A 23,997-nucleotide genomic window follows, 5' to 3' on the forward strand; every position below is an offset into this window, starting at 1 on the left:
GCACAAATGCAGCACGGTTCAGGAACAATTATCAACATTTAGTTTCATTGACCACAGATCATGATCACAAAGGATGACACTAGGTGCACTAAGCAGATTATTAAAGAGATGTGCTTTTTCTGAGAGTGTTTATAGCACCTATGCATCTCTAGGATGGACATCATTTCAAATATTGTTTCAGGGAAATAGAATAATCCTGAACTTAGGGAGACACCTACAGGCACAACAGAAAAAAATAAAAGGAGGATCTGAGAACCAGAAAACAAAAGCATTATGTTTAATCAGGAAACCAAAATGATTTTTCTTTGAAAATATTTTTGAATGCTGAGAGCATTTTTCATAATGATAAGCACAAATTACACAAGGATACCTTAATAAAAAATATATACATATTTGTATATATATTTTTTAATATTTTATCTCTCAACTTTAGGCTACTTATAAAAGCAAGCTTTGTCTAATGGCCTAAAAGATGGTCCATAATTCTTCGGAAATGAGTCAAGATTTACCATTGGTAGAAATAACATTAGTTGTTATTATCATCATCATCATTTTTACTGAGTATCTACCAAACAGCAACAAGTCTATTTAAATATTCATCACTTTGATAAAGTTTTTTTCCCCTCATTTAAAATAAAAATATCCCTGGTAAAATAAACATATTCTACATTAGCAGACAGTTATGTCTTAACATAAATGGTTTTATTAGATCCTTTATTTTTTTGAGAGAAGGTTTTTGAGTAGTATGAAGTGGATCGGAATTTACAGATATTAGTGGGGGGTAATGGTGACACGTGGCACATTCTTGTTTTCGGATAGACAGCTCTAGAGCTGTTTAACAATCCCCCTCACCTCTCCTCTCCATTACATGAATCCTCACACCCTGAAATGGAAATCAGAGAAAGGAGAATTTGTCTTATTTTCTTTTATTTTTTACTTTATCTTTCCTACTTCCATGCAGGTTTTGCTCAGATAGGATGCCTCTTCAAATCTCTCCTCCAATTCCTATACTGTTATTATAACATTTATATAACACTTAAATTTCCATTAAGCTGCAGGGAAAAAATTCTGATGTCTTCAAAGTACCCTACAGACATCATTCTAGAGTACTTCCAAAGCCAGAAATGCTTCCAAAGCTCTAGTACTGACAAAAAGATCATTGAAAATCAAATCCCATAATTTTACCTTTTTCTGACTTTGACATTATACCAGTGTATCCAGTCACGAAACTGCACATCACGAAAGGTCCACAAAACAACAACCAAAAGTAGGTGAGGGGACATAGCAGAATCCACACAGCAAATACCTAAGGATCAAGAGCCTATTCATTTTTTTAAGATAAAAAAGTCAGATTCTGTCAATACAATGTTCCAAAATAAGATCATATCCTCTCCATCTTTGCCATCTCTGAGCAGACCTAAGTGCACAAGCTTGGAGACTTACAATCTCTCTATTACATTGCTCTACCAGTCTCTTATCTCCAGTCCCACCCCCATTAAAAGGCATCTTCCACAGAGCTGCAGTGCTAAAACACAAATCTTATCAGATTATTTCTGTGGTTAAAACCCTTGTATGACTCTCTGTCTTTACCTTCAGGCTAAAGTCCAAATCCCTTAACTGTACAAGCCTCTACACATGATCTGGCCCTTGCCTACCTTCCCAGTTTCATACCTTATCATTCATTCCTTTGTAATAATAACAATAATAATAGCAACAGTAACCATACAACATCAATACTACTACTACCAACTACCATTTATAAAACATGTGCCATACGTCAGCACTATCCTAAATACTTTTTTATTGTGGTAAAATATACATAAAATTTACCTTATTAATCATTTTTAAGTGTACAGTTCTGTGGCTTTAAGGACATTCACACTATTGTACAACTATCATTACCATCCCTCTCTGGAACTTTTCACCTTCCCCAACTGAAACCCTATGCCCGTTAAATGCTAATTCCCCACCTCCTCCTCTCCCCAGCCCCTGGCAGCCACTATTCTACTTTCTGTCTCTTTGAATTGGACTATTCTAGGTACATTATATAAATGGACTCATACACTATTTGTGCTTTGTGACTGGCTTATTTCACTTAGCATAATAATATCTTGAAGGTTCATCTATGTTGTTGCATGTGTCAGGATTTCCTTCCTTTTCAAGGCTGAATAGTATTCTATTGTAAGTATTTACCACATTTTGTTTATCCATTCATCCGTCAATGCACATTTGGGTTGATTCCACCTTTCAGTTATTGTGAATAACACTGCTATGAACATGGGTGCACAAATATCTGTTTGAGTCCCTGATTTCAATTCTTGTGAATATAACTTCCTTGACTTAGGATGTGGTTATGTCCCAATAAATCCATTATATCTTGAAAATATCATAAGTCAAAACTGCATTTAATATACCTAACCTACCGAACATCATAGCTTAGCCTCGTCTACCTTAAACATGCTCAGAACACTTACATGAGTTCTCAGCTGGACAAAATCATCTAACAAAAGTCTATTTTATAGTAAAGTATTGAATATTTCATGTAATTTATTGAGTACTGTACTAAAGTGAAAAACATAATGGTTGCATGAATACAGAATGACTGTAAGTGTATGGCTTGTTTACCCTCATGATTACATGGCTGACTGGGAGCTGTGGCCCGCTGCCACTGGCCAGCATGACAAAAGAGTGTTGTACCACATATCGCTAGCCCAGGAAAAGATCAAAATTCAAAATTCAAAGTATGGTTTCTACTGAATGCGTATTGCTTTTGCGCCATCGTAAAGTTGAAAACTCAAAAATCGTTAAGTGACATCATCATAAAAGTCTGGGAGCATCTGTATGCCCAGAAGTGGAATTGCTGGGCCATTTGGTAATTCTGTTTTTTGAGGAATCGTATCATTTTTTACAGCAGCATCATCATTATACATTCCCACCAGAAATGTACAAGGGCTCTGTGATAGGTAATTTTATGTATCAACTTGACTGGCCACGGGGTGCCCAGATTAAATATTATTTCTAAGTGTACCTGTTAGGGTGTTTCTGGATGAAATTAGTATTTGAATCAGTGGATTTAGTAGATTGCTCTCCTCAATGTGGGTGGGCATCATCCAACACATTGAGGGCGTGAACAGAAAAAAAGGCAGAGCGAGGAGGAATTCACCCCGTTTTTCCTGCCTCACTGATTGAGCTGGGACACCTCATATCATTTTCTCTAGCCCTTGGACTGGGATCTAGACCATGGGCTCCCTGGTTCTCAGGCCCTCAGACTTAGAATAAATTATACCAGTGGCTTTGCAAATTATACATATATATACACCATAGCCCTTCTACCTCCCAACTTACATCATCATTCTGGAGGAAGCCATATTGACAACCTAAGCACTTTCACTTCAGGGAATATTCATAAACATCCACTCTCCTGGGTCTTGAGCCAAGCCCAGCAATAACAAGGTCATATGTTCACTCCCAGGAAGAAAGTAAAGTCAGACCTGAAGAAATATTCTGCTGTTTCTCCCCTGTTTCAACCTTCGGGTCTGATTTAAAACTCAAGGTAATCCTGGTAGAGTCTGGCTGAGGACCACAACCACAATAGATTTCCCTACATTTCCCACTATTCTTCTAAGATAAGTATAACTATTTTATTCATATATAGATTTTATTTTCTGGTGCTCAAGTCGACATAATGCTAAACTGAAGAATGAGACTACTAAGATTTATTTTTAGGTAAAGTTAATTCTTAAAATAGAAAGTAAATAGATTTATAAGAAATATTTCAAATAAATATCATGATGTTTTAAAAAATAACACCTTTGTCTAGAGTTTCTGCTAAAGTATTGAGCAAGGGATACAGAGAGTTTTTTTAAGGATACATTTTTTTAATTTTTAAAGTGAAACTGTACATCACACTTATAACATGACAACATTCTTATAAATCAAGCTTTTTAATGTAAAGCTTTCAGATAAGCACATTATCAGGAGTTGAATTAAATTGAAGACATGGCTGTATTCTCTTTGATCATCATTGAAAGAATATTTTAGAAAAAGAAAGCTAAATCAAAAACAAGATGTTATATAGATTGCTGTTTCTTTTCCAAACACTTCTCGATATCATCAAGCACTTGAATGGCAGCCTTTGGAATTCGAGTCCCAGGACCAAATACATTGGAAACACCAACTTCAAATAGAAATTCATAATCCTGTTGAAAGAATTTGTTTAATTAATAGAAGAGACAATATTTCTAATTTCAAGGACAATGAAGGCTGTCCTTTCTTCTTTGTCCCTAATGCCCCAAACTTTCTCAACTGGTACACCACTGGCATTTAGGGCTAAAAATCTTCCTAGGTTGGGACTGTGACTAATGGCCACTAGATCACCCATACATTCCAAGTCATTAAAAGAACAAAACACACTCTGCCCAATTTCTAAATACCCCAGTGTTTTACTGTTTGTGTGTGTGGTGGCAAGCTTTATGGCCCACCGATTGAGATCTTCTGAACCCTAAACCATAATTTTTTTCACCTAAATTTTCACGACTTGTCATTATTTGTGTTAAATTGAGTATCATATTATAGCTTTGAGTATCATATTATAGCTTTGAGTTTACAAGGTTATTTATTTTCTCCAAGGTATTTTTTCTGCAGCTACTGAATGGTGGTACTTTGAATTTGGCTTTATGATGGAATTAGATTTTCTATAAATGAAGATTAGCTCATTTTTTAAAATTCCCTATTGGTGCTGCTGTGTTTGTTAGTTTAGTTTAAATAGTCTAAGTTTGAGTGAAAAGATTCCCAGGGCACAAGTACTGCTCGAAGCTTTAGTCTGTTTAATATTAGAATATTTGTACTGTGGTATCCAGATTAGGACATGCTTTAAAGTCTTGATCCTCATCCACTAGGGTGATCACATATTCCAGGACATTCTGGTTTGTTGCTTATTGTTGCAGCACCCTTTTTTTCTTTTTATGAGTCTTTTTTCTTTTTCATTGAGGTATAACTGACATATTATACTAGTTCTGGGCATACAACATAATGATTCAATGTTTGCACATACTGTAAAATGATCACAATAAATCCAAGTTAACATCCATCACCATATATAGTTAGAAAATTCTGTGTGTCTTTTGAGAACTTTTAAGATATGCTTTCTTAGTAACTTTTAAATATGCAATACAGTATTATTAACTATAGTCACTATGCTGGACATTACACGTCCATGACTTATTTATTTTATAATTGGAAGTTTGTACCTTTGACTATCTTCACCTGTTTCATCCATACCCCACCCCCTACCTCTAGCAACCATCAATCTATTCTTCCACATGTAAATGAGATCATAAAGTATTTTTGTGTTTCTCTGTCTGACTTATTTCACTTAGCTTAATACCCTCAAGATCCATCCATGTTGTCACAAATGGCAAGATTTCACTCATGTTTATGGTTGAATACTATTTTATTATTCAAAAATATATATCACATTTTCTTTATCCATTCATCCATCGATGGACACTTAGGTTGTTTCCAAGTCTTGGCTATTGTAAATAATGCTGCAGTGAAGATGGAAGTGCAATATCTTTACAAGTTAGCATTTTCATTTTCTTTGAATAAATACACAGAAGTGGAATTGCTGGATCATATGGCAGTTCTATTTTTTAATTTTTTGAGGAAACTCCATACTGTTTTCCATAGTGGCTGTACAAATTTACATTCCCACCAACAGTGTACAAGGATTCCCTTTTCTCTATATTCTTGCCAACAACTATTATTTCTCGTCTTTTTGATAACAGCCATTCTAACAGGCATGAAGTGATACCGCATTGTGGTTTTGATTTGCATTTCCCTGATGATTAGTGATGCTGAGCATCTTTTCATGTGCCTGTTAGCCATCTGAATGTCTTCTTTGGAAAATGTCTATTGAGATCCTCTGTCCATTTTTTAATCAGATTGTTTGTTTTTTGCAGCACCCTTTTTAATAGCACCCATTTTCATTCTCAAAAGTGATCACATTTGTATGATAAATTATATGATCATGCTAATTATCCCCCATCTACTTCTTTTCTGTCTCTATTATTTCCTTGTAATATTCTTGTAATACTGTAATTCTGCAATGGCATTTAACACATCTTATTGAACTTTTCTCCTTCTAGTCTGTGAACTTCTAAGGGCAGAGATCACATCTAATCTTTATATCTTAAGCGTTTGACACATAAAGGCGCTCAAAATGTGCCACTGTTCTTGGGCAGGTGCTATAGATTTAAGAGTTCATAAGAAAATTTGATGAAATGTGTAATAACAATTATCGTCAAAATGGAGATGGTCAAATTGATAGGTTATTTCCGTCTATCTTTCCTAATAATGCTGTGTACCATTTGTTCTGACTCTGAGTTACAGATTAGGAATGGAGGACTCAGCTGAGAGGGGACTGTGAAATGCTGCAACTGAAGAAAGCTCTTGACTTACCTAAGCTTTACATAAGCCTTGTAAAATGTACTTCAGTGAGGGGATGTAATGTCAGAAATAAGTGAAGTGAGTAAAGGGTATACAAGTGTTCTTTGTACTATTTTCATTTTTGTACCTTATCTATTAGTTTGAAATTATTTCCAAATAAAAAGTTATTATTATAAAATATCCTCCACTGAGCTGAGCCAAGCATACCAGATTGGCTGCTTCATGATGGAAGTAGACCTCGAGGCTGCTAACCTTGCCTAAAATACTTGGAAGCCATTGCTATTAAGAGGGTTAGAAGATCCTGACGGTAGTAACACACACTGGCAAGCACAGACCATATTTATTTAAGTGGGCTGCAGAAACTGTAAGCTTCATAATGGCGGTGGCTAAATCTGTTTAACTATCACGTATTAGTGCTTTCTAATTTAAAGTCTAAGTGACCTTCAGCTGAATAATAGCAACATGTTATATATTTACTGCAAACAAATTATGAGAAAAATACATGGGTGTTGACTGTTATAATTATATTATAAAGGATACCCATATTAACACACAAGTGTGCCATTATAGAAAATGATCCTTAATCTTTAAACTTATGGGGGGAAAAGTATGGAAAACACCTACAGATGTTCTAAGTAATTCAAATATCCAGAGGGTTACTACAACTTGTGTGAAATACATTTCTTGAAAATGTCAGCTCACTTATATAATAGGCCTGTGCTTTTTCTCAACTCATATTTTAATTCCAATATTTTCTGCTGCTTAATTATTTTGGTTCTTAAATTTTAATATCATGCCCAAGAGCTTAGATATTATAGACTCTAAAACTGCAATATAGATAGAAGTGTTCCATAGATAGACAGCAATAAAAGAATAAAAGCCTTTTATATTCCCGAATAGTAAACTATATTTATGAAAATAATAGGCAAGTAGGTTAACAAAAGCAGTTGTCTTGACTATATCACCTTAAGTACTGTGTTGTTAGAAAGAATAAATAATATAGGTTTACGTGCTGGCCCCACATTATGAATCTCACAACCTCATACATATGTATTTTCTCATTTATAACTAGTACATAACATCATTATTTTATATCCTGAGCTGTAATGGAGGAAAAAACTTGTAGACTGGGCACAAGATCACATTTCGCTGAGACACTCCTGCTGTAGTGGTTAGGCCTGTGTAACATCTATAAATCATTTACTTAGAGCAATCTCCTCTATAGTTCTTCTAACTCAATATTTTTTCCATTCTCAGTAAAAAAAGAAAACTTGATATAATTCAAAGTTGGATTGGAACTAGGCCCAATTTATATTATAACTAATTATTTCAACTGATAGGTACGGTAATATGCGGACGGTGTCCCCTCACTCCATTAATAAATTCACTGACAACATTGATTATTACCTAGCCTCCATTTCTCCTTTCCTAAGAGGATTCACATTTTTGTTCAAGAATCCACCTCTTCCCCATTCAGCCAATAATTTTCAAGACAGGCTAATTCCATTTATGTCCATCCTAAAATCCCATTTAGGATATTTTTGTCTCTAAGAAAACTATACCTCAATCAGATTAGCCTTAATAAAAAAGCAGTTTTATGGGTCCATGTAACTGATACAACTCTGAGTCAGATATGGACAAGGTAGTTACAACAGAAGCAAGTGCTGTCAAGTGCTAATTAAAGGACTAGCGCGACAAGGAGTGCTCACTTTCTCTCTGGCAAGGAGTTGATACAGGCACTGTGTGTTTACCATTCTTCTCTATTCCAGCTGTGAAATTTTATTACTTTTATCCTGTTCCTTCTCTATCACTGCTTATTGAATATGAAGAAAGTAGATCCCTATCTAGGTTACTAGTTTGCCAGGAGGTAATTCCCTCATAGAAGCTTTGTAAAGTGTTTAAACTATACATAATGAATTACATATAGCTTGAATAGAAAACAACATTGCCCACTTTTGCACTTTATAGAATTTACTTGGTAAAATCACCAGGAAATAATTGGGCTCAAAATCTACAACAAATTTATCTTTAGTAAAAGTGCACAGTAAATTAAAGAACTACATATAAGCTATTGTTACTCAGGATTCCCATTACTGAACTAGAAAAATATAGGAGATGAAAAATACCTGTGGTGGTATCACCCCTCCACACATGACAAGAATATCTGGCCGTCCAAGGGAGCTGAGTTCTTTGATGAGCTCAGGAACCAGGGTTTTATGACCAGCAGCAAGTGTGCTCACACCCACGGCATGCACATCTGCATCCACAGCCTGCTGGGCCACTTCACGGGGAGTCTGAACAATTAGAAAGGAAAGAGACAAATTATCATGTATTCCAAAAAAGTGTTTTAAACATCTTATCTATTTAATCAACATTCCAAGATTTTCCTCATTAAAAATATTGAAGGGAAAATAACTTCATATTTTATTATTCTCAAACCATAAACACCAACTTATCCAACTGATGCAATAAACAGCACTATATTTGCTTCTAGCACGAGAATTTATCAATTAGATTTAAGTTACATCAAAATATAGTTCCCCAAAGAATCTTCAAGATAAAGAAGAAATATAGCAAACTATATTATCTCTTCATTGTAATTTTTTAAAAATACATCAGTTGTCTTCTTATCAAGATTTGAGTGGTTATGCAGTAAAAGGCAACATGTTATAGTATCTATGACGAAGTAAAAGACTAAACATAAAATGCAATGTGAAAAAGTAAACTTTCAGTTTTAAAATAGAATGATAAGGAGTGATGCTAACAAGATGGCGGACTAGGAAGCTCCAAGACCTTATTTTCCCACAGAGACACTGAATTAACAGCAATATATGGACCAAAATAACATTGTGAGAACTCTAGAAATTAGTTAGGGGGCTACAGCACCCAGACGAGTACATAAACAAGAGAAGGGATGATGCCAAGGAGGGTGTGTTTCTCATTTGTTAACTGGACTCAGCCAGTTTGGGATACAGAATCAGAAAGGACAATTTCATGAACTGAGTTACCCAAGATCACATCCATTCTCTGCAATGAGTCTGTGACATTGCTTTGATACTTTATGTGTATTTACATCATTCCATATAAAAGATGCCTACAAGTTTCCAACTGTAACAATTATAATGTAAATTGAGAAATTTGGGAAGGATGAGGCCACCTCAGAAATCACTGCACAATTATAAGCATAAAAAACTTATTAAAATCTGTGAATTTTCTGAGTTTTGTAAGATTTTAGGCTCATAATTTAATGTGGAAACAAAAAGATTCTATACTCTTGATAATGGAGCCACACTCAAGAGGATCTCTAGGTAAGTCATACAGCATATAGGTAAAACCTTGAGTCTGTGAAAAATATCAACAAATAAAATTGAAACCTTGGAAAAAAACATGCACATTCTTGCTAATGATTTCTTTATTCTTTTTTTTTTTTTGCTGAGCTAACATCCATGCCAATCTTCCTCTATTTTTTAGTATGTAGGTCACCAGCATGGCATGGCCACTAACAGAGCAGTGTAGGTCTGGCACCCTGGAACCAAACCCAGGCAGCCAAAACAGAGCGCACTGAACTTAACCACTAGGCCACTGGGGCGGGCCCTCTTGCTATTGATTTCTTAAAGGTAAGAAAGGTAATTAATTTAAGTAGGATTTGTCGTTCATACCATCCATGTTACCAAAATTTATTAGATTAAAATTCTATTTAAACAATTCAGTTCCATGCTTTATGCTTATATAAATGAAACTGTATTTTACATTATTAAATGTTGAAAATTTAAAACTTGAGATCTAATTTTGATTAAATCAGTCATCAGGGAACTGCAGAATTGTACTTTCAGCCACAGATAAGTCTTTTTTTAAATGACACAGTATTATGTTAATAGAGTTGGTGATACCAAAGGCAAATTATATTTTTATAGATGGGATGTAATGAGGAAATAAACTTCCAGTTCTTTGAAAAATTCTTTAGCTGCCAATAGCTGACAAGAGTTTTTTTAAAATTACTCTCATTTTATGAAAAAATATTTCCCAAACGCTAACTACTAAAAATTGGAAATGCATTATATTCGATCACTACTTAAACAAAAAACTAAAGTAAAAGGGTAATAGAACGTAAGTAAAAAAATAAAATGGGAAAGTATTCAAATTAAAGGAGGAATGAAAGCAATTTAAATATATATTTATTTAATCCAAAATCTATTTGAGATTCTTAACAAAACCTACCTTAAATACATAAGACTCTAAACACATTTATGAATTTACCTACCAACACAGCTCAAGGACATATCTCTAGAAGTCTGGGCTAACTCTTTACAGTAACAATTTCCACTAGACTCTCTAGAATAATATTTAAAAATTCAAAAAGGGAAAACTCATGGGAGACTCTACAAAGGCTAGGCCTCTTCAGGAAGTTTACTTCTTTACTAGTGAAAATACAATGACTACTCTAGTCTTCATCTCAGTTGACCTATCCGTAGTATGTAATAATAGTACTTCCTTCTTGAAACTCTTCTTCTCTTTAGTTTTTATCCCACTACTCATCCCATTTCCTTTCACTCCTTTGCTGCTTCCTTCTCCTCTATTTCCTTTTAATGTTCAGGTTCTCACCTTGCTGCATATACTCTTCATGAGAAATTACATCCATTTTCTTGGTTTTAAGTACCATTTATATACTGATAAGTATCAAAACCTTGTCTATGATTCAAGCTCTCTCCAATGCTCCAGACATGTATAGACATCTTCATCTGAATGTTGCACAAATTGGTTCTCTTAAGCCTGCCTGCCTATCTGTAAAATAGCCCCTTCACGAATTTTTCTCCAAAATCCTAGCTAACTTTTTGTTTCTGGTAAGATCCTGATACTGCCTTGTTTAAGGCCTTCATTGTTTCTCACTCAAATACTGAACATCTTAACTGGACTCCTTGCATCTAGTCGCAGCTCCTCTGAACCCACTTCAGAAAGTGATTTTACTAGAAAGTGAGCTTCCTAAAGTATAAATTTGATTGTGTCACTCTACCCAAACACCTTTGGAATGAAGTTCAAACTCCTTAGAATGGAATATAAGGCTATTCATCTTAATCTACACACCGTCCCAAGCACTGTATTTGGATCTCACCGAACCTCTTGCAGTTACCTGAAGGCATCATGTCTTCTATATCTCTGCACCTCTGCTCATGCCAACCCTTCCTCTTAGCATGCCCTTCCCTGCCATGTTCACCAGGCTTCTGAAAGGCACAGCTCAAACATAAGTTCCTAGGATACTGGGACAAGTTCCTTGTCCAAACTTAATTACAGTAATTATTACTCTGCTATGATTACTGGTAAGTAAATTTCTCTGTGTTGGGGCCTGTAACCTTCCCTGAAGACAGAAATTGTATCTTATTCAACTCAGAACCTAGCATGTGGTAGATGATCAATAAACATGTAGTGGATAAAGCTTTTAATATAAGTTATTACAATGTACTCCTCAGCTAAAGATTTTTTTGCGGTAAATGGTTAATGTTTTATCACTCTATAGTGAATTTCAGCTTCATTTACTTCCAACAAATTATTTTCCTGCTGGGTCAATATTCTGCGATTAAATAAAATGCTACTAGAGAGTAACAAAACAGAAAATCTAATTACGAATTGAGCTTACTCTGATGCTTGATTTCCCTTTCAACACATTTTCCATCAACCCAATGTAGGCTATCTTTCCCATAAAATGTTAGCCAACTCTCAAATAAATACTACAGTAAGATCTTTGAAAGTAAACTTCAGTTTCAGAAGCCTAATAAAAGTTTTAGTTCAGAACTGACATTGATTTTTACAAAATCTGAGTAACAAGTATTAACATGAATTATATTTAATTCTTATTTCTATCATAATTGGATTATATGCATTCAAAAATAAATTAGGGAATTTGTTGAATTCATGTTCTTCTTTTACAAATTTAAAAACATCAAATTGTTCTATCATCTTTTTACTATTTTTCCTAAATGTAAGTAATTTATGACATACTTTTGAAATTTCCCCTAACAATTTTCAGTACCTGAAAAAGAGGACCTATGTCCACATCAAAACCAAGATCAGCAAATCCTGTAGCAATAACTTTTGCTCCTCTGTCATGTCCATCTTGTCCCATTTTTGCCACAAGAAGACGAGGTCTGCGACCTTCACGTTCCATGAATTTATGAACCCTAAGGAACATTTTTAAATACAGTAAGTTATATTAATTGTCCAAAAGTAAAATATAAAAACTATATTCACAGCAAATCTTTCAAGTTTATTTAAAAACACCTAATTTGTTTACTCATACTTTGTTAATATCTCTATTTTACTTTGAGAACTCCATTAAAGTGTGAATATGTTTACTATCTCCCTCTTAGAGGAAAATTTGAAAGAGGGCAAAACCTGCAAGCCCCTAACACTGAGAACATCTCAGTGAAGCAAGATGAGAATACGACAACTTTTCACTTTCTTAAGCCAGTCTCCAGAGTACAATGTGCAGAAATATTTCAATATAAACTAACAGGTGCCTTTCAGAGTTATTTATACACATATGTGACTCACCAGCTGTTCTGAACTGTCCATATCTCACCTACCCTTCACAAGAGTGAACTCCCCCAGCTGACTGCAATGTGGTGTCTTATAGTGATGTATAACCAAAGTACTTGCTTACTCAATAAAATAACTAATCAATAAATTAATTAACAAATTTACACCCTACATGAAAAGGCACATTCATTTTTGTTAAAAGAAAAAAAATGTTCCATTTTGATAACTTTCACCTTAGCTGTTTTGATATTTCTCTCATTTATAAGGAGTGACATAAAATTCTTAGTGGGAAATTTATTACAAGAGTTGAGAAAACAAATCATCAGGAAGTTACCTTCTACACTTGAGAAGCAGGATCAATTTATATTAATTTATATTTCCAAATCATACTTGACAGTGTTATTCAGTGTCAGTGCAGTGAAGACTGATTTTAATTTATGCATAGATGGCAACCAAATATTTACTTTCAAATAGGAAATTAAGATTTCACAATTATTTGAGCAATTAAACAATGTAAATAAACTTAAGAAAATATGAAAGTGTACGGTAGTAAAGAGATTGAAATGTACCTAGCTGGAGGATATGAAGCAATACCGGTGTTAGTTAAACAAACACTTGTTTGAAGTGAGAAACTCCTACAGGGGACTATGGTAAAAGTTCATAATCTTATTTTCATAAAACTATAGACTAACAGGAAAGTCAATCAAATATTTTCCAAGTGGTATGTGAGAAAATCAAGCCCCCAGTAGATTTATGAGGATTGTGTTAACAGAAAAGATGACATTCTGGTTTAAAAGTCTCACATATTACCTCTTGATAGCAGATGATATCTCTTTACTTTCTCCAAATTCCTGGCGATACGCTCCACTCACCATACGATCACTCGCTTTATGTTCACCAAATACCTTTTTCAAGGCATCTGTGATTTCCCCAACTGTACATCTAAAATATTAAATGGAGGTTCTGTTAACATCATTATTTGAGATAAAAATATTTATTCACCTTAGTATTCAACACAATTAGACATCTGCTTTACCTAAGTAAAAAATAGGCTGCTAAAAATCTAAATGTTTTTTATTACATTCATGAAGGCATGTTTCTTCAGAACACTTATGAAAAGATGATTCTGGATGCCTTTAAACACAGCAATCTCTTTTCAACATTTGTTAATCAAAAAACTATAAATAGACAAATGTCTATAGGTTACTGAATAACTCACCACTTAATATGAATGGGCAAAGAACAAGATTCTGACTGACACTTTTTGATAAAAAGTAAATCTTTTAGCATATTCCAGCCATTTGTTTATTAATTCATTCAACATCTAGTGAGCACCTGATACAGGTCAGGCACGGGTAGGCAGCAGAGCTACAGTGATAAATCAGACTGAAAAAAAAGTACCTGCTCTTACAGGGCTCATCATCTGGTCAGGGGACACAGAGAGTACACAAGCAAACAAAAAAATTAATAAGATAATTTCATGTGGTAATAAGTACTATGAAGACACTAAAATAGGCAAAATGGAATGGGCTGCCTAGAAAAGCTACTTTACAGATATCGGAGATATCAAGATATAACTTTTGAACTACGATCTAAATGATGAGGAGGAGAAACCCAAGGGAACATAAGGGGGAAGAGTGTTTGATAAAGGAAACACTAAACGCAAAGGCTGAGAGGAAGGAAAACATGCTTTGTGTTCTAAAAATAGAAAGGAGGACACTGGGGACACAGCCTAATCCAGGAAGCAGGATGAGGTCAGAGAGGTAGGCAAGAGTCACATCCAGCACAGTCTTGCAGGCCATGGTAGGATTAAGTTTTAATTTAAAAGGAAAAGGAGACCCTTGGAGTATTTTAAGCAGAGAACTCATGTCATTTTTTTTAAGAAATTAAAACTGAAAAAAAACTAACCCACATACTACTTACTCTACCCCTTAAGCACTTAAAACATGTTTTAAAAAGTTCATTATATTAGGCAATAAATAAGAAAAGCAAAAATAATTTATTTAGTGACATTATCATATACTGGGAAAAGTTTCCATGGATCACTTGCTTTTCTGCGTGTCCTTTGAGGCAAAGCACTGATTGTCCTTTATTTTGACTAACTTTTCAAAGATGTCTGTGTAGTGAATGGAAGGCAGAGATATTGTCCACCTCTGGACAAAGGGCAGGTTTGCTCAGTATCCAATATAATCATGTCTCCCTAGACTTGAAAGTACATCAAACTAAAACCCGCAAATTAGTGAAATGGATTCATTACAATAGAGTCAAGGGTCCTGAGCCACAGGGAAATACACAAGTATTAATACACTCCATTCAAAATATATGAATGTTTTAAATGCACAGATGTTTAAGAAAAATAAGAATTAATTTTATTTTGGTTTCCAATATTTTGTTTTGGGCTCACATGGTTTACCAGATCAACTTTTCATTTAAGTACACTCTGAAAAGCTAAACTGGTCAACTTTTAGTATTTGGAAATCCGCAAACTTACATATCCCTACCTTGCACGAGTTGCATCCACTGCAAGAGCCAGAATATTCCCATCTCCACTGGCTGCACATTCAGTCAGTGCAGCAAGACACCGTTCAGCCAAAGCTTGATCCCTGCTGGATTTGACCTAATGGAAAAGGTCAAGAAAAGGGACAACTTACATGAATAGAGAATAAAACAGAGATCAGGAGATTAGATTCTGGTATACATCATATGGAAATTGTTCCATAATCCTAACCTCAAAAATAAAAGAAAAAAAAAGAAAAGAATAATACGTATCCTAGGTCTGATATATATTTAATTTATTCATTCACTCATTCAACAAACACTTAAGGACTTTCTAAAACAATATTAAATTCTGTGTAACCCTGATAAATCAAAAACAAGCAGGGCAATAATAAGTAATAGTGCTGACCCTCCCAAGTAGTAACATGCTCCTTAGGATTTCTAATGTAGCAAGATGTTAAAAATAAATGGATCTTGAATATGGAGAATTTTGAAGAATAAAGACAAATAGCGACAAGGAAGAAAAAAATAATAGATTAGAACTTAGAGAATGTTTTAGTTATAATTTAAGTTTCCTTTAGCTAACTAAATATATGTAATAATACGTATGTATATTGCCATTTTTTCTATTTAAAAATAATCCGAGAGAGAGACAAAGACAATGAGAAATATTGTGATAGAGAAAGACAATGAAAAGCATAGTCAAAAACTTCTTTCCTCAGATCCTAGCTCTACTCTTCTCCACTAACATCCTGCCTAAACAAAGTTAACTAAAATCCAATTTTTTACAGTCTTCACCAACTGTAAAAGAGTCTAAAATATGATACTCCTCAAGTTGCCACTAAAATCATATAGTATCTATAAGCAGAGGTGGGACAGAAAATTTGTATTAAGGGCAAGGAAAAACCTAACTCCATTATCATTAATGAATTTCTCTCTTGCTTCAAAGAAGGTTTATCATCATTTATAGTAAATGGAACCCCTCAAGCTGCGAGGATATAGAGTTAATAAGAACCTAAAGTATAAAAGAGAGAAAAGGAGTTTTCCAAATGTTAAACACTGAGATATTGTAATCACTAAAAATAAAATGCTACGTCTTAAATAGGGCCTTTCAAAAAATGACAAAATGTGAGAGAAGAGTCGTTATCTCCCGGTTGAGGGTGGAAGAGGAAATAACATCATTAAACATCTGCCATTAACTCTAATGGGAGAAAAAAAAAAACAGAAGACGATAGTTACACATTCAATCTAACTGGACAGTCTATTAGATTCTTAAAGAACATTTGAACTGAGAGAGAAAAAAGTCATATTTTAAACAATCACAGTGAAAGTGAACAGAAAAGAACCATTAAGAAATTTCAAGTTTCCTGCCTTGGAAATAGTGGTAATTACAAAAGCCAGAGATTCAGAGACTATGGTAGCTTCATTCAATAGAAATATACAGGTTACAACAGTAAGAATATGTTTTATCTATTCTAGTATTTCATATTCTTTGGATCATCTGGAAATAAAATAGAAAGACACTACTCTAGTTTCAATCAAAATAAATATAGTTCATTATAAACTGTTACTTACTAAAACACTACAAAATACATTTGAATTAAAAAATAAAGAGAAAGCAAATGATTCTTTTACAGTATTTTCAAGAACCATAGTCAAGTGGAAATAAATTACATTCAGAAGTTCTACGTTCAAATACTGACTCTGAACTTTATTTTGTTTTTAACTTTGATTGAATTATATAATCACCTAAGCCTTAGTTTTAGTCTGTAAATTACGGGAGGTATTATTATTATGGTGTGGTTTTTAATACATTTCACAGAGGCAGATATCATGATTTAAAACATGAGCTTTTAATGTCAACAGACCTAGATTTGAGTCTTGGCTGTTTAATTATTTACCTCGGGCAAGTTTTTCAATCTCTCTTATCTTTAGTTTCCTTATCTGCAAAATATTGGAAAATAATACCCCCTTCATAAGGTTGTTGCAAGAATTAAGCAAGACAATGTAAGGGCTTAGCCAGTACCCAGAACACAGAAAGCACTCAAAAAATGATAGCTATTATTACCTTCTTAAGTTTTTCAATCTGCTTGTTACGCACTGAGGTATTATCAATTGCCAGAACATCCACAGATTCTTCTTTTTCCAACTGGTACTTATTTACTCCAACAATTACTTCAGAACCTATTAATTTCCCAGAGGAAAATAATATGTAGATTATCTTCAAAAATAATTGCGTAATGGTAATGCTCTGATCATCAGGTATTTTCCCTATAAGTTTTAATATTTTTAAGTAATATTCTTAACTCTTAATGAACTTCAATATAGAACAGCAAATCCCAATATGAAATGGGAGTGGGAGTGGAAGGAACAGATATATATCAGAATCTCTGTAAGGGAAGACTTTTGTCACTCTCCCAAACTATATGCTTTCCCAGAATTTCTGAGAAGCCCTCTTCTAACACTGCAAAATTAAAACAGTTAATAGCAGCTACCATCTAAGATTTATAAAGCAGAGGATTAACATCCAACAGGTTTTCTAATATTTTCTTGAATTCTCTTACAGCCAATCGCTTTTAAACAAAAAAATACTTTTAGAATGTCTAAGTGATAAATCAAAACTACGAAGACACTTTTTTAACACGATAAAGAATATATTTTGACTCAGACTACCAGATTATCACTCTATCTAAAGACCTCCTGCCACCCCTGCCCCAGAAGGAAATTATATCCTTCTAATTTCCTTCATAGAACTTACCACAATCTGTAACTATTTTGTTTATTTATTTGTTCATTTTCTTTCTCTCTCTTACTACAATGTAAGCTCTATGGGTGCAGAGATCATGCCTGTCTTGTTCACAGTTGTATGCCCAGACATAGCAGTGTGTCTCAAATATTAAAGACCAAAAAAGTGTTGACTGACTGAATGAATGAATGAATACTCCCATGCAGAGCACAATGACCAATAATAATGTCATCTTCAAAATGTTGGCGATACCCACCCACACACAAGTACATGTACACAGTGGGCATACTTCCACAAAGAGTTTGTACATATGCCTGCCATGTACATGCATGCATGCAAAACTACAAACCCAGAGACAGACAGATAGATAGACAGACAGATGGATATAGATGAGAAACATTTTACCCAAGTTTCATTTTTTCATTATTTTTGTTTTATTAACTGTATCTGTTGTCTTCAAATGCAAATTAATATTTCTTTTTAAATACTGAATTTCACATATGAACTTTTTCACTTTATCTTACCAGAATCTATTCTAGCTTGTCTTCGGGCAGCACATTCTTCAATTCGAAGTTTAGGTATTCCCTCTGCTACAGCTTTGGCCATTCCACCCATTTCTTCAATTTCATTAATGAGCTAAAACAAAAACAGATTAATAAAACTAGAAGAGAATGTAAAAATATTTTTATAAACTATACAAATTTGTTATGTTACATAATTACTGATATTAATAAAATTATAAACTATGTCAGTGGTAAATTTAATGATTCATAAAAAAAGAATTAAGTTAACATCAAGTATGTTAACTACAAATTCTGCAGAGTTAACAATACTGTATTGTATATTTGAAACTTGCTAAGAAAGTAAGTCTTAAAAGTTCTCATCACACACACACACAAAATTTTAACTGTGTGGTGATGGACATTAACTAAACTTATTTTGGTAATCATTTCACAATACACACATATATCAAATCATTATGTTATACACCTAAAACTAATACAATGTTATATATCAATTACATCTCAACTAAAAAAAAAAGAAAAAAATTTGTGTTTAAAGTTACTTGGAAAGACAACAGTAAAACAAACAAGTATATTTTGGAAAACATAAAACCTCTCACTCAAGTCTTGGGGGAAAACAAAAGATAACGTCAATTTCTAAGCTTCATTTTTAGTTACACAAATAAAGTTTTCATGTTTATATAAGGAAACTCTTTAAAAAGTTTAAAAAGTATATTTCAAAATGCAATTTTACTTTTGATTTGAGCAGCAGAGTAATGTTATAACTCCGTCTTTATTGACACCAGGAAACATCTTAACCTTGAATCACAGCCTCACATACAAATGAGATGGTGGAAAATGGTTGATGGAATGGTACATGACTTAGCAGAAAGAAACAAGGTCAAACTTGCTTTCCCTTGAATAATTCAAGAAAGAAGAATCTGTATTGGATTCAACAGAAACCAAGGGTAAGATAGGAAGCTAAAAAGAGGGTGAGTACTTAACAATTTGCAACCACCCATCTTCCATTCTGTCAGGAGAACCAAAGTTTACTGTCTGCAGAAAATGAACTAGAGGTAATGACAGAGAGAGGCAAGGGTAAGACGTCTTACTGAAATAAAAACCTACAAGCTGAATGATAAAACTAAAGACAAAAGGCACACAGAGGAAACAGAGGCAATACAAGATGTAACAGAAAACTTAAAAAAAAATAACTAACATCCTCAGAAAAACACAAAGAGATTCTGCATTAATGAAACAAAGGAGTGTGACATACAAGAGGGAAAATTAAAAAACACAAATGAGCTCTTAGAAATTAAAGATATGACATATGAATTTTAGTATTTAAGTAGAAAGATAAAGTTGACAACTCTCCAAGAAAATAGAACAAAAACTCAAAGATACATTATAGAACAGACAAGAATAACAGAGCATCATTTAAGGAGGTCCCTACATGATAACTAGGAGTTCTAGAAAGAGAAACCACAGAAAAATGGCAGAGAGGAAATTATCAAAGAAATAATACAAGACAATTCCCAGAGCTATGAGAATACGAAAAAAGGGCCAGATGAAAAATGATCACCAAAGGTCCAGTACAATATACACCCACCAAGGCATATCAACACAAAAATAAAAATACAGATCCTGAAATTTTCAGAAAGAAAGATCCTGAGTGAGAATGGCATCAGACTTCTGAACAGAAATATTGGAAATAGAATAAAAAATAGATCAATGATTACCAATTTGCTTAAAAACTCCCAAATGAAAATAATTTCACATCTAATCAGACTATCAATCAAATAGGAAAGTAGAATAAAGACATTTTCAAACATCAAAAGTTTCAAATAATTCACCTCCCATGCACCATTTTTAGGAGGTTCCTATGAGATGTACTTTAATAACAAGGGACAAATCAACAGAGATTGACACAGGATTCAGGATACAGATTCAAAAGAGCAGTGGTGAAAAGAATTCCCAAAACACTGGCAAAGGGAAGTCAAAGGACAGCAGGGGTCTAGGGAACCAGTCTAAATCAATTGAGAACATAAGAGGACTTCAGGAAGGATTTATATTGAGATATAATCATATTGGTAGTATGGGACAAGAGAAAGAAGGGCTAAGAATCAGCTAAAATACTAAACTACCAGACTAACAAAGCAATAAAGCATGTCTAAAATTAATGGAATTAGAACAAATAGTAAATACGTGTTATTCTAAAATATGGAGATAAAAACACATAAAAAAGATGTAGCTGACTCAAGGAAGCAGGAAAAAAACAAGTGGAGGACAAAGGACTGTTGCTTTTTTGTTATAAGCCTTTTAATACTAGTTGTCTTTTTAGCCCTTTGAATAAAATACTTTTATACAAATGCGTTTTTAAATTGTTTCAGTTTTGAATACTATAAAGCCAAATCTAAAATTCCCTTTTTCTCTCAAACATTTTATAAATCTTGATACAAATCTATAAATGATTTGATTTATAAATCAAAACACCTATAAATCTTTATAAACCTGTAAATCTTGAAAGCAAAGTTTCAAAGAGGAGAAACTTACCTTCAGGGCGGCATCATAGACATCATTTGTGAGAGATTCCATCATATATGAACCTCCCCAAGGATCAGCCACTTTGGGAATCCCAGATTCTTCTTGAATGATGATTTGTGTGTTCCTGGCAATTCGAGCACTTTTCACAGTTGGCAAACCCAAGGCTTCATCAAAAGAATTTGTGTGCAAAGACTGAGTCCCTCCAAACACTGCTGCCATCGCTTCTACTGTGGTACGAATAACGTTATTGTAAGGATCCTAAAACATTTAGTGAAAAACAAAAAACAAAACAAGGCAACAGTTGACATACACTGCAGCTGTAAAAGACAATACGATTAAGCAGCGGTTGCTGCATACTTTCTTTTCCAATGTCTACCGTAGGCTTCAGAATATCAAAGAAATTTAGACAAATTAGTAAATGAGCCAGACTTAGAATTAAGAGTCAAAGTATCCAATCTGTGCTTAGGCACTAAAATACTGCCTCCTGGGGCTGGCCCCATGGCTGAGTGGTTAAGTTCGCGCGCCCCGCTGCAGGTGGCCCAGTGTTTCGTTGGTTCGAATCCTGGGCGCGGACATGGCTCGGCTCATCAAACCACGCTGAGGCAGCATCCCACATGCCACAACTAGAAGGACGCACAACGAAGAATATACAACTATGTACTGGGGGGCTTTGGGGAGAAAAAGGAAAAAAATAAAAAAATCTTTAAAAAAAAAAATACTGCCTCCTATAATCCCCTGAAATATTAAATATTTGTTGTGCTTACATTCGTATTGTCTAAATAATCTTCTATGAGGGTAACACAAATGTATACATTGTCTACTTAGATTATAACATCCCTCATTTCATAATTCACTATCTCCTAATTATTTTGTATACCTCAAAGTATCTAATACAAAGATGTGGACAAGACAGGTACTCCATAAATGATTTATTAATAAATGATTAATAGAACAAATGAACAGGGGCTGTAAGATAAAAATCCTTGGTTCTGATTTCTAATTGTGATTTAGAAAAGTCATTGGACCTTTCTGAACTTTAATTTCCTTAGCTCTTGAGGAGGTTAAGACAAAAATGATTATTAACACTTCTTCCAACCCTGAAATTTATATTTCTCTATTTATAAGGACATGAAGTTATACTTACTACGGAGTATATTAGTTTATATTCACTTTTAAATGTCTAAAAGCAATGTAACTTTAAAGGTATAAATTATTTTTAAATGTATCAAAAAAATTTAATATGTAAAAAAAATACATGTAAAAAAAGATCACCACCACACAATTTTTAAGAGAATGAAATTAAATTAAAATAAATTACCCAAGTAATAGTTTTTAAATGGTCTGCTTACATGCATGCTTATTTAAATACACAACTATAATAAAAAACATAAGTACAAAAGCATAAAACCAAATTTTAATTAGGCAGTTTAAGAATTTTAACTCAGAATTATTTGACAATATTAATTATACTTAAGACAATATTAATTATATTATGATTTGTACTTCTTCCTCATCACATATTTTTTTACTTTTAAAAGAGCAAAACAGCACTACATGTAAGCTAAGATTTAAATGATTTTATATTCTTAACCACTAGAGGGAGCCAAGTCTATGCATTTATTATGTGTAAAAACAAACGTAAGTGCGCACTACACTTCAGAATAATTATGATTTTCAAATATTAGCAGATAAGTTCTTAAATCTATTTCCTGACTGTGCCATGTTGCTTAGAAGAAAACATATGACCTTATTAAAATTCCCCACTTTAAACTATATACATACCTGCTCAGTAAGTGACCATCCTGATGTCTGACAATGTGCTCTCAGAAGAAGAGATTTAGAGTTTTTAGGCTGAAACATTTTCTCTATTAAGTGAGCCCAGAGTCTTCTCCCAGCTCTCATTTTTGCTATTTCCATATAGAAGTTCATCCCAATTCCCCAGAAGAAAGACAACCTAAAATAGTAATGTTAAATCCAGAATTTGATTATACTTAACAATATAAAATGGAAAATAAAACGAATTGTATCACATAACAAAAAACAAAAAATGTCCAGAATTTAACTTCAAACAACTTAATTTGAATTAAAACCAACGCATATATACTTCAGTAACTTTAAACCTAAAATATAAAAGTACAGTTCCATGCCTACAGAAGAAATTTGCTTCAGGTAAAAATTATTCACTTTACAATTGGTTTTCTTTACGAAAGAAGCTCCTCTTATGTCCTCAATTAAAAAATGATTCACTTTCTTAAAAAAATAAAAAATTTCCAACAATAAACAAAGGCGAGGTCGTCTACAAAGGAATAAAACCACAAACGTGCTTTATTTGGATAGCCAGAAAGTTTAAAAGAACGCCCATGTATTTGGTCTAGGCATATACTTTTCCAATTGTTCCAAACCCACTACTCCCTTTTATCTTATATCCTGTACACATTTAGAGTTACTTGCCTGCATCTAAAGGCACAAAGATTGTGATCCCTTATATGAAACAATGTGAAAGTAAAGAAATTAATAAAAATTCTTGATATACATTTGGAAGAAGTTCTTAACACAGCAGTTCTCAAATATTTTTGTCTCAGGATCCCTTTTCACTCTAAAAATTACTAAAGATCCCAAAGAACATTTCTTTATTTGAATAATCTCTATCAATATTTTATATATTAATTGATTTAGAAATAACATATCTGCAACATGTTAACATAAGTACATGTTTATGAAAAAAATGAC

General features: G+C 33.6%; 1 protein-coding gene across 4 annotated transcripts in view; it reads right to left on the reverse strand.

Moving 5' to 3' along the window:
- Nucleotides 1–3,856: 3,856 nt before the first annotated feature.
- The window catches only part of MMUT (methylmalonyl-CoA mutase), a 30,943-nt gene continuing 10,802 nt past the window's right edge, over nt 3,857–23,997 (reverse strand). For 3 of the 4 annotated variants that reach the window (XM_014734211.3, XM_014734210.3, XM_001502799.6), the window contains exons 5-13: nt 23,050–23,221; nt 21,277–21,525; nt 18,745–18,856; nt 17,543–17,658; nt 15,480–15,595; nt 13,789–13,920; nt 12,473–12,620; nt 8,574–8,741; nt 3,857–4,199 (exon numbers count right to left, since the gene is read on the reverse strand). In XM_014734211.3, coding sequence (XP_014589697.2) covers nt 4,071–4,199; nt 8,574–8,741; nt 12,473–12,620; nt 13,789–13,920; nt 15,480–15,595; nt 17,543–17,658; nt 18,745–18,856; nt 21,277–21,525; nt 23,050–23,221 — 1,342 coding nt within the window. In that variant the 3' untranslated portion in view covers nt 3,857–4,070. 4 annotated transcript variants of the gene reach the window in all.

The sequence above is a fragment of the Equus caballus genome, chromosome 20, assembly GCF_041296265.1.
Source record: "Equus caballus isolate H_3958 breed thoroughbred chromosome 20, TB-T2T, whole genome shotgun sequence".
Taxonomy (NCBI): Eukaryota; Metazoa; Chordata; class Mammalia; order Perissodactyla; family Equidae; genus Equus; species Equus caballus.